This window comes from Ranitomeya variabilis, chromosome 2 (genome assembly GCF_051348905.1).
Source record: "Ranitomeya variabilis isolate aRanVar5 chromosome 2, aRanVar5.hap1, whole genome shotgun sequence".
Taxonomy (NCBI): Eukaryota; Metazoa; Chordata; class Amphibia; order Anura; family Dendrobatidae; genus Ranitomeya; species Ranitomeya variabilis.
In genome coordinates this window covers 183,278,916-183,294,039 of record NC_135233.1, presented here as the reverse complement: position 1 = coordinate 183,294,039, position 15,124 = coordinate 183,278,916, and the positions used below count along the sequence as shown (strand labels likewise).

Sequence of the window (15,124 nt, the reverse complement as noted above, 5' to 3'; positions counted from 1 at the left end):
GCAACTCCGGCTGCTGCAGAACCTCTTGCTGCAACTGCACAGCACGTAACCACCGCAGACTTCGTGGACCCGCCGATCCACAGCAAGCTTCGTAACCCCGTCGAGTTACCACCAGACGTCTTCAGTCTTCGTGGCCCTGCCGAGCCACAGCAAGTTGATCAGAGAAGAAAAAAAAGAAATACATGGACTCGCTGGTCCACAGCAAGCACCTGCACACGTGCTTTATAGAAAAAAAAAACACTCACTGACCCCGGTCAGCACAGCACAGACTCCTGTCTGTTACACACCCGGCTTTACAGCCCAAACACAGTTTCTCACTGACCCCGGTCAGTATCACACGGACTCCTGTTCGTTACCTGCCGGCCACACAGGTTCCCGGATCCCTCTTCTCCTCAGAGGTATCCCACAAACAGCAGTTCTCACGGACCACGGTCAGTATTACTCACGGTTGTCAAGACCGTCCACTCTTCTGGCTCAGACCAGTCAGCACTGCAATATGTGCTCCTTGAATCGCTGCCCGCATTCTCCACCAATTGTAAGGATTGTACTCACTCGGATGCGTAGGAGGAAACAGGAGGCACATTCTCTTCAGCGTTCATGTGGGTTTATTCGCTCCATAAACCATTAAGTCAGCAACACAAAGGTAAACAGTCTTTACATCAGGCCAACTCAGTATTAATGTCCCTAGCAGATGCTCTGCTCTCTCAGATCTGTAGGCACGCAGGCTGTGCCATGTCCAGCACGCAGGCTCTCAGGCTCTCCACCCTAAATATGGTCTCTGTGTGCTGTTCAGGACGTCTGTCCCCACTTGGAACCGTCAAACACACAGGCCACTCTGCAGTGTCCAGTCAGGACACATGGAAGTCTGTCCACACTCGCAGACTCCCCAACACTCACTCCATGTGCTTAACACACCTCCTTTACATAGGTGTAACCACACCCAGGTACCTGTCACATGGACAGTCAGGTGAGCGTGACATCACCACAGGTCCTTAAACACAAAACCATCTTAGGTGTTCAGATACACCTCTTTGGGAGGGTTTGTATGTGACTGAACCAATGTAAACAAATCCTTCAGCAGTAGATCTGCTTGAGCAAAACATACCCAGGCTTCCATCACAGGGCCACCCACCTCTGCGATACATACCGCCCATTAATCACATGACCAGTCGCTATGCCACACAATTTAGATGAAAAAGAACCTAGACATATATGGTGTGTATGAACTCGTAATGACCTACAGAATCATAATAGCTGGTCAGTTTTAGCATTTAGTGAACCTAGCAAAAAAAACACACAAAAAACAAGTGTGGGATTGCACTTTTTTTGCAATTTCATCACACTAGGAATTTTTTCCCATTTTCTGTTACACGACATGGTAAAACCAATGGTATCCTTCAAAAGTAAGACTCATCCCACAAAAAATAAGCCCTCAAATGGCCATATTGATGGGAAAATAAAAAAAGTTACAGCTCTAAAAAGAAGAGGAGCGAAAAACGAAAAAAAAAAAAAGCTTCGGGGGTTAAGGAGTTAAGCTTTGTCATGCGTCTGGTTCGAAACCCTTGAGTTTGTGCTTTGTGGCCGGCTTCTCTGTCTGCCGAGCCACAGCAGAGACACCTTTTCTCCTGGTGTTTAGTTACTGTTATCCTTGCTTCAGTCTTTTTTGGTAATAGGTATTTTCATTTATTCATGTTTCTGCTCTATCACCTTTCAGGTGCGGCTTTATATACTTTTACCCTGCTGTTTCCTGGTGATAGTCTCATTTGGATTTCCAGTCATACTGCTATAGTTTAAGCCAGTCAGTGAAAGACCAGCTAGGGTTTATCGCTCTACTGTTTGTTCTTTACCCAGCACCTATCTTATGTTTCTTTTTAGGAAGTAGGCTGCATATTCTCTACCAGTGAATACTTAATCCTTTATATTGTATTTGTGGTTTGTTTTACTTTCTCTGGAATCTTTCTTTTTCAGCACACTTTCCCTTCAGTGGGTAATTTACACTCTGCTCTGCCCTCTGATTCTTTAGGAGGAACGTGAAGCGCTCGATGGCCTTTTAGGCAGCATAGGTCGGAGTTGCCTAGTTTCTGGGTATGGCAATCTCCGTTTATGCAGGACCCACTAAGGACTGCTGGGTCAGGATTTTCAGTCTGTACCGGCACTACCAGGGTCAGTTGCAGTTTTTTAGTATGTTCTCAATTATCCCAAGTGAGTTGCTACACAATCATAATAAGCTTACAGCTTAATTCCCTAAAATCATTTTTAAGAACCTTCCACCTATCTTTAATTTTTTGTCATTGACCACTGGTTGCTTACCAGCCCCTCCCATTAATCTGTCAACCCTATCAGCGATGTACTGAACTTGAGGGCCAGGAAGACAACACACCATTCAGTGATTCCTGTCTTTGTGACAGATTTGCCCTATCTGTTCCCCTAATAATGGAGTCCCCCACTACCAGCACCTGTCTGGCCTGCCATGTGCTCCTATTTCCCTCTTTACTGGAGCAGACACTCCCCCTGTTTTCAGAGGACATGTCTTGCTGCAGCATCATTTCTCCTGTGCTGACACTCCCTCATCTGCTAATTTAGCAAACTTGTTGGGGTGTGTCAGATTGGGACTTGCCTCCTTGACACTCTTCCCTCTATATAGCCTTCTAACTGCTACCCAACTAGTTTCCTCACTGTCCTGAAGCTCCATACTACCGTCCTCTCACACATCTATCCCAGCAAGCACCTGTCAAACTTTTTTCCATATCGTAAATCAGGGGTGGGGAACGGAAGTCCTGTGGCCCTCGATGACACTTTACCTGGCTCATGGGCAGATTCTCGGGGCCAGAAGCTCTATTTTGATGGCCGACATTCCTTTATTTTATTCTTGCTTTGTAGACATGTGCACGCAAGCATTCACTACTGTGCACTGAGACGCGTGCAATAAAAGATTACGTCCCGACACCAGTGCCAGCATAATGATGATGTACTTTGCGGGCGGAGTTAGCACATGATTTATACAGCCCCCGAAGGATCGTATACATATCCAAATGGCCCTTGGCAGAAAAAAAGTTTCACATCTCTGTTGTAAATGGATCTCCGTGTTGTCAGCTCTTCACTTAGTTTCAGTACTTGGGCTTCTAAATGTACAACGTGCACACATCTCTCACAGCAGTATATACCCTCAAACCAAACGATTTTTCAACTATTGCAAACCTGCGAAACGATGTACAAAGGATGGCATTGTCAAACATGGAGCACAAAACAAAAATAATCATGAAAATACTAACATAAAATTAATATTTACTTCTAAACTCCCTGAATTCAAAGTCACTGAATCACAAGTCACAGACTTAAGCCAAATCGTACTTAACAAATAGTCACACACGCAAGCCCATTTACAGTCGCTAGGACAAATGATTTATTTACAGTTGTCTGCAGTGAGCCCAACGGTTTATTTAAGCATACAATGTTTCCTTTATGTATTACATTAGAAAAAGGTGGTTGTTAAGCCGAAATGCGTTACAAAATATTATGCCACAACAATATAATTACTATTATCATGTTAAAGCAGTTTGTCCATAATGCATGTGACCCAACTGATGCATTTTCCAGTCAGATATTTTGAAAACATCCACATTATGAATATGCACTAAGTTAATGTTTTTTTGTTTTTTTTTATCAGATCTAAATGAAAAAGTACTTTCCTTTGGTGAAAGTTTAATTGAAAAATCCACATTTGTCTTGGCCAACATGGTGCCTTTCTGGATGGAAGCAATCACTGCATTCAGACAAGACAGGTAAAAAGCATTGCAGTGAGGCATAATGCACTGCATAACATAAACATTGCTTTTACAATCCCATATTAACCTCTTAGTGACCGAGCCAATTTGCTGCCTAATGACTAAGCCAATTTTTACAATTCTGACCACTGTCACTTTGAGGTTATAACTCTGGAACGCTTCAACAGATCCCACTGATTCTGAGATTGTTTTTTCGGGACATATTGCACTTCATGTTTGTAGTAAAATGTATTTATTTATGAAAAAATTGAAATATGGCGAAAATTATGCAATTTTCAAACTTTTAATTTTTATGCCCTTAAATCAGCGTGATGTCACACAAAATACTTAATAATTAACTTTTCCTACATGTCTACTTTACATCAGTACAATTTTAGAAACCATTTTCTTTTGTTAGGAAGTTATAAGGGTCGAATACTCTAGGGAGAGTGCAGGGCATGTCTATATACAGGGGTAGCTGTGGACTGCCCTTGTAAGGGCAGGAGCATTGGGGTTAGTCTACCGATAGCCTCTCAGGGAATGATATAGGGACTGTCTTCCCTTCGCCTTCTGGATATCCACCTAAACAAGGGAATATCCGGTGCTCCGTTGCCCTCCTTTTTCTACGGAACTGGTAAGACCGTTCCTTTTTTCTATGCTTAGAGGAATTAGTGGGCATTACCTATAGTGTTTGCCGCTATTGTTTTCTGTATGTTCTATTGTGCGACTGAGGGTGTGGTGCTGTATGTGTTGTAATTGAACAAACAGCTTTACAGCCTTTGTATTTAACCACACCCCAGTTATGTCTCTCTCGTCAGCTATTTTTGCTGTCGGGAGTTTTTTAACAATCCTGTGAAGGGCTTATTAGTCTCCAGGGATCATCATATCCCATGGTGGAGATTTTGCCTTAATTTGTGTGTTTTTGATCACATGGGTGACTATTTATTTTATGGTCTTTTATTACATTAAAAGTTACGTTTTATATTTATCCCATTTTTGCTATATTTTCAGTTTTTTTCATTGGGATTCTCTGCATGATTTATACCCAAACGCAGATATTGCTTTGTTGAAGTTATAAGGGTAAAAAGTTGACCAGCGATTTCTCATTTTTACAACAAAATTTACAAAACCATTTTTTTCTTGACCACCTCACATTTGAAGTGACTTTGGGGGGGGGCAGAAAACACCCAAAAGTGACGCCATTCTAAGAACTGCACCCTTCAGGTGCTTCACGAGAACTAAAGAAATGTGGAAGGAAAAAATTAACATTTTACTTTTTTCACAATTTTTATTTTTATTTTCACAAAGGTATCAGGAGAAAATGGACCACAAAATTTGTTGTACAATTTCTCCTGAGTATGCCCATACCCCATATGTGGGGGAAAGCCGCTGATTGGGTGCATGGCAGGGCTTTGAAGTGAGTGAGCAACATTTGATTTTTTGAATGCAAAGTTGGCTGGAATCAATGGTGGCGCCATGTCGCGTTTGTAGACCCCCTGATGTACCTAAACAGTGGAAACACCCCAATTCTTACTCCAACCCTAACCCCAACACACCCCTAACCCTAATCCCAACCCTAACCACAACACACCGCTTACCCTAATCCCAACCCTAACCATGACCTTAACCACAAACCTAATCCTAACACACCCTAGCCCTAGCTGCTACCCTAGCCCTAACACTAACCTTAGCCCAACTTACTTTAGCCCAACTCTAACCCTAATGGAAAAGTGGAAATAAATTTATTTTTTTTATTTAATTATTTTTACTTAACTAAGGGGGTGATAAAAGGAGTGTTTATTTACTATTTTTTTATTTTGATCACTGTGATCAAAATGAACCAATAGGAGAATTTTTCTATTGTTGCCGGGTGCTGCATGTGCCCGCCATCCCGGAAGAAGATGTCGGCGGCCCGGGGGACCTCATGGGGGAATGCTGAAGAATCCAGAGATAACGGAGGTATTGAGGGGGGGATCGGGGGACCCTATTTCTCTCTCCTCTGATGTGCGATCACATCAGAGGAGAAAGAAATTAAATGGAAATTCAGACTTTTTTTTGCAATTGCCGTTATACCGTTAATAATGGAGATCGCAAGACCAGAATTGGTAGAAACCGACCCAAATCATGTTCTCTGGGGTCTCTGCTACCACCGACAACTGAGATCCCGGAGAAATTCCAACTGTGGGTAGTGCTATACACTTAAACCTCTGCGCCGTTAAAAATCAGCGCTGTATTTTAAGTGCACTTAACTGTCGCAGTGAGCAGTATTGCTATTGTAGTGCTACGGCTTGCATTCACAACCTCCACTGCATCTTATTCAACTCCTCATTATCATGGCAGTCTGGGCGTTCAACATGTTTCTATATCTGCCATTTCAATATTCAATACAACATTAAATTACCATATATTCTCGTGTATAAGCCGAGATTTTTAGCACATTATTTTGTGCTGAAAACGCCCCCCCTCGGCTCATACACGAGTCATTGTCCCAGGGGGTCGTCGGTGGAGGGGGAGCGGCAGAAGTCTGGCGGCTGTCACATTATACTCACCCACTCCTCGCGCAATCACTGCAAGTCCTCCCGGCATCACTATATTGTCCCGGCGAGGCAGCTTCTTCCTGTGTTCAGCAGTCACATGGTACCGCTCATTAAAGTGATGAATATGGACTCGTCTCCACTCCCATAACCGTGGAACGCATATTCATTACTTTAATGAGCGGTACCACGTGACCTCTGAACACAGGAAGAAGCTGCCGATCCCGAGACAACAGAGAGATGCAGCAACAAGCGCGAGGAGGATGTGGGAGGAAGATAATGGGAGCCGAGCAAAGCCATGCATACAACAGTGAGAGGACAGAGGAGCCATGCACACAACAGGGGGAGGACGGAGGAGCCATGCATACAACAGGGGTAGGACGGAGGAGCCATGCATACAACAGGGGGAGGACGGAGGAGCCATGCATACAACAGGGGGAGGACGGAGGAGCCATGCATACAACAGGGGGAGGACGGAGGAGCCATGCATACAACAGGGGGAGGACGGAGGAGCCATGCATACAACAGGGGGAGAACGGAGGAGCCATGCATACAACAGTGGGAGGACCACAAGCTTACCCAGTTTTCCGTGGCAAAATTAGGTGCCTTGGCTTATACTCGAGTATATACGGTAGTTTAAATATGGTATTAAACTTAAATACTCGAGTCATAACAAGGGGTCAGCAGGGGAGGGGGAGCGGCAGCGGTCTATAATACTCACCTGCTCCTGGCGCGGTGTCCCTGGTTCCCCAGCGCCAGCAGCTTCTTTCTGTAGTGAGCGGTCACATGGAACCGCTCATTACAGCAATGAATATGGACCCAACTCCACTCCCATAGGGAGTACCATGTGACCGCTCACTACAGGAAGAAGCTTCCGGCGCCGGGGAACAGACTTGAAGGGACAGCGCCAGGAGCAGGCAAGTATGACGGGGGTCAGTGCACGATATTCACCTGCTCCCCGTTCCACCGTCGGCACTGATGCGTCTTCCCCGTCCTCTGCACTGACGCTCAGGTCAGAGGGCGTGATGACGCGATTAGTGCGCGCCTCCCTCTGCCTGAACAGTCAGTGCAGAGGACAGGGAAGACACAGCGGCGGTCGGCGCTGGAATGGGGAGCAGGTGAATATAGCAAGTGCCGGGGGCCTGAGCGATGAGAGGTGAGTATGTAATTTTTTTTTTTTTTTTAATAGCAGCAACAGCATATGGGGCAAATATCTGTATGGAGCATCTTATGGGGCCATGTGCAGCATTATATGGGGCAAATATCTGTATGGAGCATCTTATGGGGCTATGTGCAGCATTATATGGGCAAATATCTGTATGTAGCATCTTATGGGGCCATGTGCAGCATTATATGGGGCAAATATCTGTATGGAGCTTCTTATGGGGCCATGTGCAGCATTATATGGGGCAAATATCTGTATGGAGCATCTTTTGGGGCCATGTGCAGCATTATATGGGCAAATATCTGTATGGAGCATCTTATGGGGCCATGTGCAGCATTATATGGGGCAAATATCTGTATGGAGCATCTTATGGGGCCATGTGCAGCATTATATGGGGCAAATATCTGTATGGGGCCATGTGCAGTTTTATATGGGGCAAATATTTCTATGGGGTCATGTGTAGCATTATATGGGGTAAATATCTGTATGGAGCATCTTATGGGGCCATGTGCAGCATTATATGGGGCAAATATCTGTATGGGGCCATGTGCAGCATTATATGGGGCAAATATCTCTATGGAGCATCTTATGGGGCCATGTGCAGCATTATATGGGGCAAATATCTCTATGGAGCATCTTACGGGGCCTGTTGTGAATTCTGCTCTTGGGTTCCCTCCGGTGGTTGTTGGTGGTAATACAGCTGTCCCTGGGTTGCAATCCTGAGCAGGTGTCCCTGCTGATTGCAGCTCTGACTGGGTATTTAGATGATAAAGGCACAGATGATTGACCTCGTGGAGACCAAAACACCCAACACTGCGGAGACACCATCACGTGTTTCTCAACGCAGTGATCCAGAACACTGCCCCCAAATATGCAAATGCAAGTAGAGGAGCTGCGGAGACACCATCACGTGTTTCTCAACGCAGGCAGTGAATAGCCAGGCCTTTCCCCGGGAAGGAACAACCAAGGGAAGGGCAGCATCCAATAAAGGAAAACCACCTTTGCCAAGCATGGTATCCATCCACAGACAGCTGTTTCGGGGTTTTTGCCCCTCATCAGTGTGGAGTAGGAAACTGGCTATCAGGAGCAGTGCCTAGTAGAAAGACTATAAAGGCACAGATGATTGACCTCGTGGAGACCAAAACACCCAACACTGCGGAGACACCATCACGTGTTTCTCAACGCAGTGATCCAGAACACTGCCCCCAAATATGCAAATGCAAGTAGAGGAGCTGCGGAGACACCATCACGTGTTTCTCAACGCAGGCAGTGAATAGCCAGGCCTTTCCCCGGGAAGGAACAACCAAGGGAAGGGCAGCATCCAATAAAGGAAAACCACCTATGCCAAGCATGGTATCCATCCACAGACAGCTGTTTCGGGGTTTTTGCCCCTCATCAGTGTGGAGTAGGAAACTGGCTATCAGGAGCAGTGCCTAGTAGAAAGACTATAAAGGCACAGATGATTGACCTCGTGGAGACCAAAACACCCAACACTGCGGAGACACCATCACGTGTTTCTCAACGCAGTGATCCAGAACACTGCCCCCAAATATGCAAATGCAAGTAGAGGAGCTGCGGAGACACCATCACGTGTTTCTCAACGCAGGCAGTGAATAGCCAGGCCTTTCCCCGGGAAGGAACAACCAAGGGAAGGGCAGCATCCAATAAAGGAAAACCACCTATGCCAAGCATGGTATCCATCCACAGACAGCTGTTTCGGGGTTTTTGCCCCTCATCAGTGTGGAGTAGGAAACTGGCTATCAGGAGCAGTGCCTAGTAGAAAGACTATAAAGGCACAGATGATTGACCTCGTGGAGACCAAAACACCCAACACTGCGGAGACACCATCACGTGTTTCTCAACGCAGTGATCCAGAACACTGCCCCCAAATATGCAAATGCAAGTAGAGGAGCTGCGGAGACACCATCACGTGTTTCTCAACGCAGGCAGTGAATAGCCAGGCCTTTCCCCGGGAAGGAACAACCAAGGGAAGGGCAGCATCCAATAAAGGAAAACCACCTATGCCAAGCATGGTATCCATCCACAGACAGCTGTTTCGGGGTTTTTGCCCCTCATCAGTGTGGAGTAGGAAACTGGCTATCAGGAGCAGTGCCTAGTAGAAAGACTATAAAGGCACAGATGATTGACCTCGTGGAGACCAAAACACCCAACACTGCGGAGACACCATCACGTGTTTCTCAACGCAGTGATCCAGAACACTGCCCCCAAATATGCAAATGCAAGTAGAGGAGCTGCGGAGACACCATCACGTGTTTCTCAACTCAGGCAGTGAATAGCCAGGCCTTTCCCCGGGAAGGAACAACCAAGGGAAGGGCAGCATCCAATAAAGGAAAACCACCTATGCCAAGCATGGTATCCATCCACAGACAGCTGTTTCGGGGTTTTTGCCCCTCATCAGTGTGGAGTAGGAAACTGGCTATCAGGAGCAGTGCCTAGTAGAAAGACTATAAAGGCACAGATGATTGACCTCGTGGAGACCAAAACACCCAACACTGCGGAGACACCATCACGTGTTTCTCAACGCAGTGATCCAGAACACTGCCCCCAAATATGCAAATGCAAGTAGAGGAGCTGCGGAGACACCATCACGTGTTTCTCAACGCAGGCAGTGAATAGCCAGGCCTTTCCCCGGGAAGGAACAACCAAGGGAAGGGCAGCATCCAATAAAGGAAAACCACCTATGCCAAGCATGGTATCCATCCACAGACAGCTGTTTCGGGGTTTTTGCCCCTCATCAGTGTGGAGTAGGAAACTGGCTATCAGGAGCAGTGCCTAGTAGAAAGACTATAAAGGCACAGATGATTGACCTCGTGGAGACCAAAACACCCAACACTGCGGAGACACCATCACGTGTTTCTCAACGCAGTGATCCAGAACACTGCCCCCAAATATGCAAATGCAAGTAGAGGAGCTGCGGAGACACCATCACGTGTTTTATAACTTTATAGTCTTTCTACTAGGCACTGCTCCTGATAGCCAGTTTCCTACTCCACACTGATGAGGGGCAAAAACCCCGAAACAGCTGTCTGTGGATGGATACCATGCTTGGCATAGGTGGTTTTCCTTTATTGGATGCTGCCCTTCCCTTGGTTGTTCCTTCCCGGGGAAAGGCCTGGCTATTCACTGCCTGCGTTGAGAAACACGTGATGGTGTCTCCGCAGCTCCTCTACTTGCATTTGCATATTTGGGGGCAGTGTTCTGGATCACTGCGTTGAGAAACACGTGATGGTGTCTCCGCAGTGTTGGGTGTTTTGGTCTCCACGAGGTCAATCATCTGTGCCTTTATAGTCTTTCTACTAGGCACTGCTCCTGATAGCCAGTTTCCTACTCCACACTGATGAGGGGCAAAAACCCCGAAACAGCTGTCTGTGGATGGATACCATGCTTGGCATAGGTGGTTTTCCTTTATTGGATGCTGCCCTTCCCTTGGTTGTTCCTTCCCGGGGAAAGGCCTGGCTATTCACTGCCTGCGTTGAGAAACACGTGATGGTGTCTCCGCAGCTCCTCTACTTGCATTTGCATATTTGGGGGCAGTGTTCTGGATCACTGCATTGAGAAACACGTGATGGTGTCTCCGCAGTGTTGGGTGTTTTGGTCTCCACGAGGTCAATCATCTGTGCCTTTATAGTCTTTCTACTAGGCACTGCTCCTGATAGCCAGTTTCCTACTCCACACTGATGAGGGGCAAAAACCCCGAAACAGCTGTCTGTGGATGGATACCATGCTTGGCATAGGTGGTTTTCCTTTATTGGATGCTGCCCTTCCCTTGGTTGTTCCTTCCCGGGGAAAGGCCTGGCTATTCACTGCCTGCGTTGAGAAACACGTGATGGTGTCTCCGCAGCTCCTCTACTGGGTATTTAGATGTGCAGGATTCATTAGCCCTTGCCAGTTGTCCATTGTTCTTGGAGGTTTTACATCTCTGTCTGGTTCCTCCTGCCCTGCCAAATCAGCAAAGATAAGTGTCTGGGTTTTGTTTCTGCAGCACACATGCTGTGTGCTTTACAATTCAGTACTAATCATTGTTTTTTCTTGTCCAGCTTAGACTGTGTTTGGTTTTTTTCAGTCAAGTTGGATTCTCAGGAGATGCAGATATACAATCCATGTCTTTAGTTAGATGGTGGAATTTTTGTATTATCTGCTGTGGATATTTTTAGGGTTTTAATACTGACCGCTTAGTATTCTGTCCTATCCTTTACTATTTAGCTAGAGTGGCCTCTTTTGCTAAATCCTGTTTTCTGCCTGCGTGTGTCTTTCCTCTTATACTCACAGTCAATATTTGTGGGGGGCTGCCTATCCTTTGGGGTTCTGCTCTGAGGCAAGATAGAATTCCCATTTCCATCTGTAGGGGTATTTAGTCCTCCGGCTGTGTCGAGGTGTCTAGGATGTGTTAGGTACACCCCACGGCTACTTCTAGTTGCGGTGTCAGTTTAGGGTTTGCGGTCAGTACAGGTTCCACCTTCTCCAGAGAAAGTCTCATGCGGCTCCAAGGTCACCGGATCATAACAGGGGCCATAATCCGCATTTGTGGAGCATTATACAAGGCAAATATGTCTATGGAGCATCTTATGGGGCCATAATCAGCATTTGTGGAGCATTATACGGGGCAAATATGTCTATGGAGCATCTTATGGGGCCATAATCAACATTTGTGCAGCATTATATGGGGCATAATTTAATATGGAGCATCTTATGGAGTGCATCATGAACTGTATGGAGCATTATATGGGGCTCCTGATTCAATATGGATATTCAAAAACACTTAAACTACTGATGTCCCAATTAATTTTACTTTTATTGGTATCTATTTTTATTTTTGAAATTTACTAGTAGCTGCTGCAATTTCCACCCTAGGCTTATACTCGAGTCATTAAGTTTTCCCAGTTTTTTGTGGCAAAATTAGGGGGTCTGCTTATAATCGGGTCGGCTTATACTCGAGTATATACGGTATATAAGCCAGCTTATGGCTGTTAAATTAGAAAAGTATCCTATCACAGCCAAAGTAAAGTGGGAAAGAGATGTGGGTCCCCTATCTGAGGATCAATGGTAAGAGGTGCTAGATCTAATTCCTAAATTATCCTTGTCTGAATCACAAAGACTGTCCCAAACCTTAATTATTCATAGAGTACATAAGACCCTGAGTATCCTATTTAAAATTGTATAAGACTGGACAACATGTGTCCAAGTTGCGGGAAAAACGACGCCCATCTAATGCACATGATGTGGGAGTGTGTGAACATTGGGAACTATTGAAAGGGAGTAGTTGACTTGATAAAATCTGTGTTCGGAAATCATATATCTTTGGAACCTTGAATCTACTTACTTGGTCTGTTTGAGGGGGGATGGATTCGGATTCCTCTGTAGCTATAGCTATCTCACGAGTGCTATTTCAAGCTAGAAAACTATTAGCATTACACTGGATAGAATTGAAATCAAAACTAAGTATTTTATCTTATGTATGGAAAGGGGAACATATATTAGAAGATACGCCCTCAAAATATTTATAAAGATATGGGAACAATGATTAACTACTTCAGGGATTGCATCAGAAAGCCTTCTCAGAAACACTATGATAGACTGTCTGTACATCTCCTTGTCATAAACCTGTAAAATCTCCTAACTCATCTCAGATCCATAACTCACATACCCAAAGTGTTAGATTTTGGTTCTGGATCATAAATATAAGTAAACCAAGCGCACTACCATAATATGAATATTAGAGTACGGGGTGCAAGTGAGGGGTAAAACTAAACAACAAACAAGAGAACAGCACCACTCCAATTATGCACACCACATACATGAATATATAAGTAACAATAAACCATATATAGAAACAAGAGGTCTTTATTGGCACACCACACAATTTAAAACATATTTAAAAACAGCAAAGAACACCTTGTCCATATCCAGTGTTTGTTCATATTAACACCTATACATATGAAGTATAATAATATATAATGCCTGAAAACCCACCTCTATACCTACTGGCTCATGGGGCTAGCAACATTAGCAACATTAGTAGGCTCATTAGCCTACCTAAATGGCAACATAACTCTAATAATAATACAGATCCCCAAAAAAACATAAAAATGGCAAGGGGTGAATCATATAGCAAATAAGAGCATTAAGAGTCCCAGGAGACCATAAAGCTGAATTACCTAAAGGGCAAAATGCACAAACCAAGAGGACCCCAGGCAAAGAAGCATAATGGACCAGGGCCAATGCAGCCCCACGCTTATCGCCCTCACTGATAGGGCTTCATCAGGGGAGATGTCGGTGTGCACCTCGTCCCCTTGTTTAAATAGAGAAATGTGTAATCAAACCTGATAGCACACATGTGCGACGGAAACAGCCATAGAGACACAGACTCAGATATGAGGCCAGCTAGTAGTCTAACCACAATAAAACCCTGGATCAGAGAAGAGAGAGGAGGGAGGGAGAGGGAAAAGAAAAAAAAAAAGGAGGAAAGAAGGAATGGGGGGGAGAAGCATCCCCCTATATGAACACAGACGAACAGTTGAGTAATGAATGATCCACCCCACGGCAATAGTAAAGCAAACACCCTCATTCAACCATGCATAACTCAACCCCCGGGGGTACATTCATAACCAAACAACCACCCAATCCTGAAAACACAACCATAAGATGCATATAGTACCACAATGACATATATTGTAAAGACATTTTTTATTGAGTATCAAAGATATACATATAAAACTTTAAACTTATAAGAAAGAGGTCAGGTTAGTATATAAAATCCAGAGAAGGACCCAATTAGATATTGCACCATAGCCCAAAACCCCGGATCCGTGCTGATAACTTGATACTTATCACCAGTGGCTTTTTTCCTATCTTGCAACCAAAGCCCCAAGACTTTATAACAATTGGGGTCTGGTTAATTATAAAATATAACATATGAAGATCCAAAGGGTTGTTGTATAGAGAGAAAAAAAAAAGGGGGTGAAAAAAACCCCATGAGCCAACACTAAATCACAAGGGAAGCGCATGACAAAAGATGAGTGGGGACATACCCTCTTGCACGACCCAACTTGATCCCCCATGAACCAGTAACACCCAAACAATTCTGAGTAATAAATCAAACAATAAGTAACCTATATCCTATACCATGCCTATGTTGCCACGAATAGTAGCCAAACAATAAAGAATATATACAGCAATCATAGGCCCATCTATATAAAGTCCACATGAGCCGTGAACCTCCCCAGGACCCACAAATCCAGTCCAGAAGTAGACAGCAGTAATTCCCAGAGTCTTCAGTTTAGGCCCAATTTGGAAGCTCCGTGATACATCCATTCTCCGGAATATTCCATAGGACCGTCTTCAAAGCAATATGAAGGAAATAGACCACTCTCATCCCAGGAAACCTGTGAACAGAAGCTCCTCGTTGAGACCTGCCGGGGCAACAGAACTTCTGGATTTTTAATCTGGGTTCTGTTTGAAGACGGTCCTATGGAATATTCCAGAGAATGGATGTATCACGGAGCCTAAACTGAAGACTCTGGGAATTACTGCTGTCTACTTGTGGACTGGATTTGTGGGTCCTGGGGAGGTTCGCCGCTCATGTGGACTTTATATAGATGTGCCTATGATTGCTGTATATATTCTTTATTACTCGGCTGCTA

At 44.9% G+C, this 15,124-nt stretch overlaps 1 protein-coding gene across 4 annotated transcripts in view; it reads left to right on the top strand.

Annotated features, from left to right (window-relative positions):
• The window catches only part of ERMARD (ER membrane associated RNA degradation), a 372,196-nt gene that overhangs the window by 175,365 nt on the left and 181,707 nt on the right, over window positions 1–15,124 (top strand). For 3 of the 4 annotated variants that reach the window (XM_077283272.1, XM_077283274.1, XM_077283273.1), the window contains exon 8: window positions 3,668–3,782. The exons of the other annotated variant lie outside the window; for it this stretch is intronic. In XM_077283272.1, coding sequence (XP_077139387.1) covers window positions 3,668–3,782 — 115 coding nt within the window. The remainder of the gene's footprint in view (window positions 1–3,667; window positions 3,783–15,124) is intronic. 4 annotated transcript variants of the gene reach the window in all.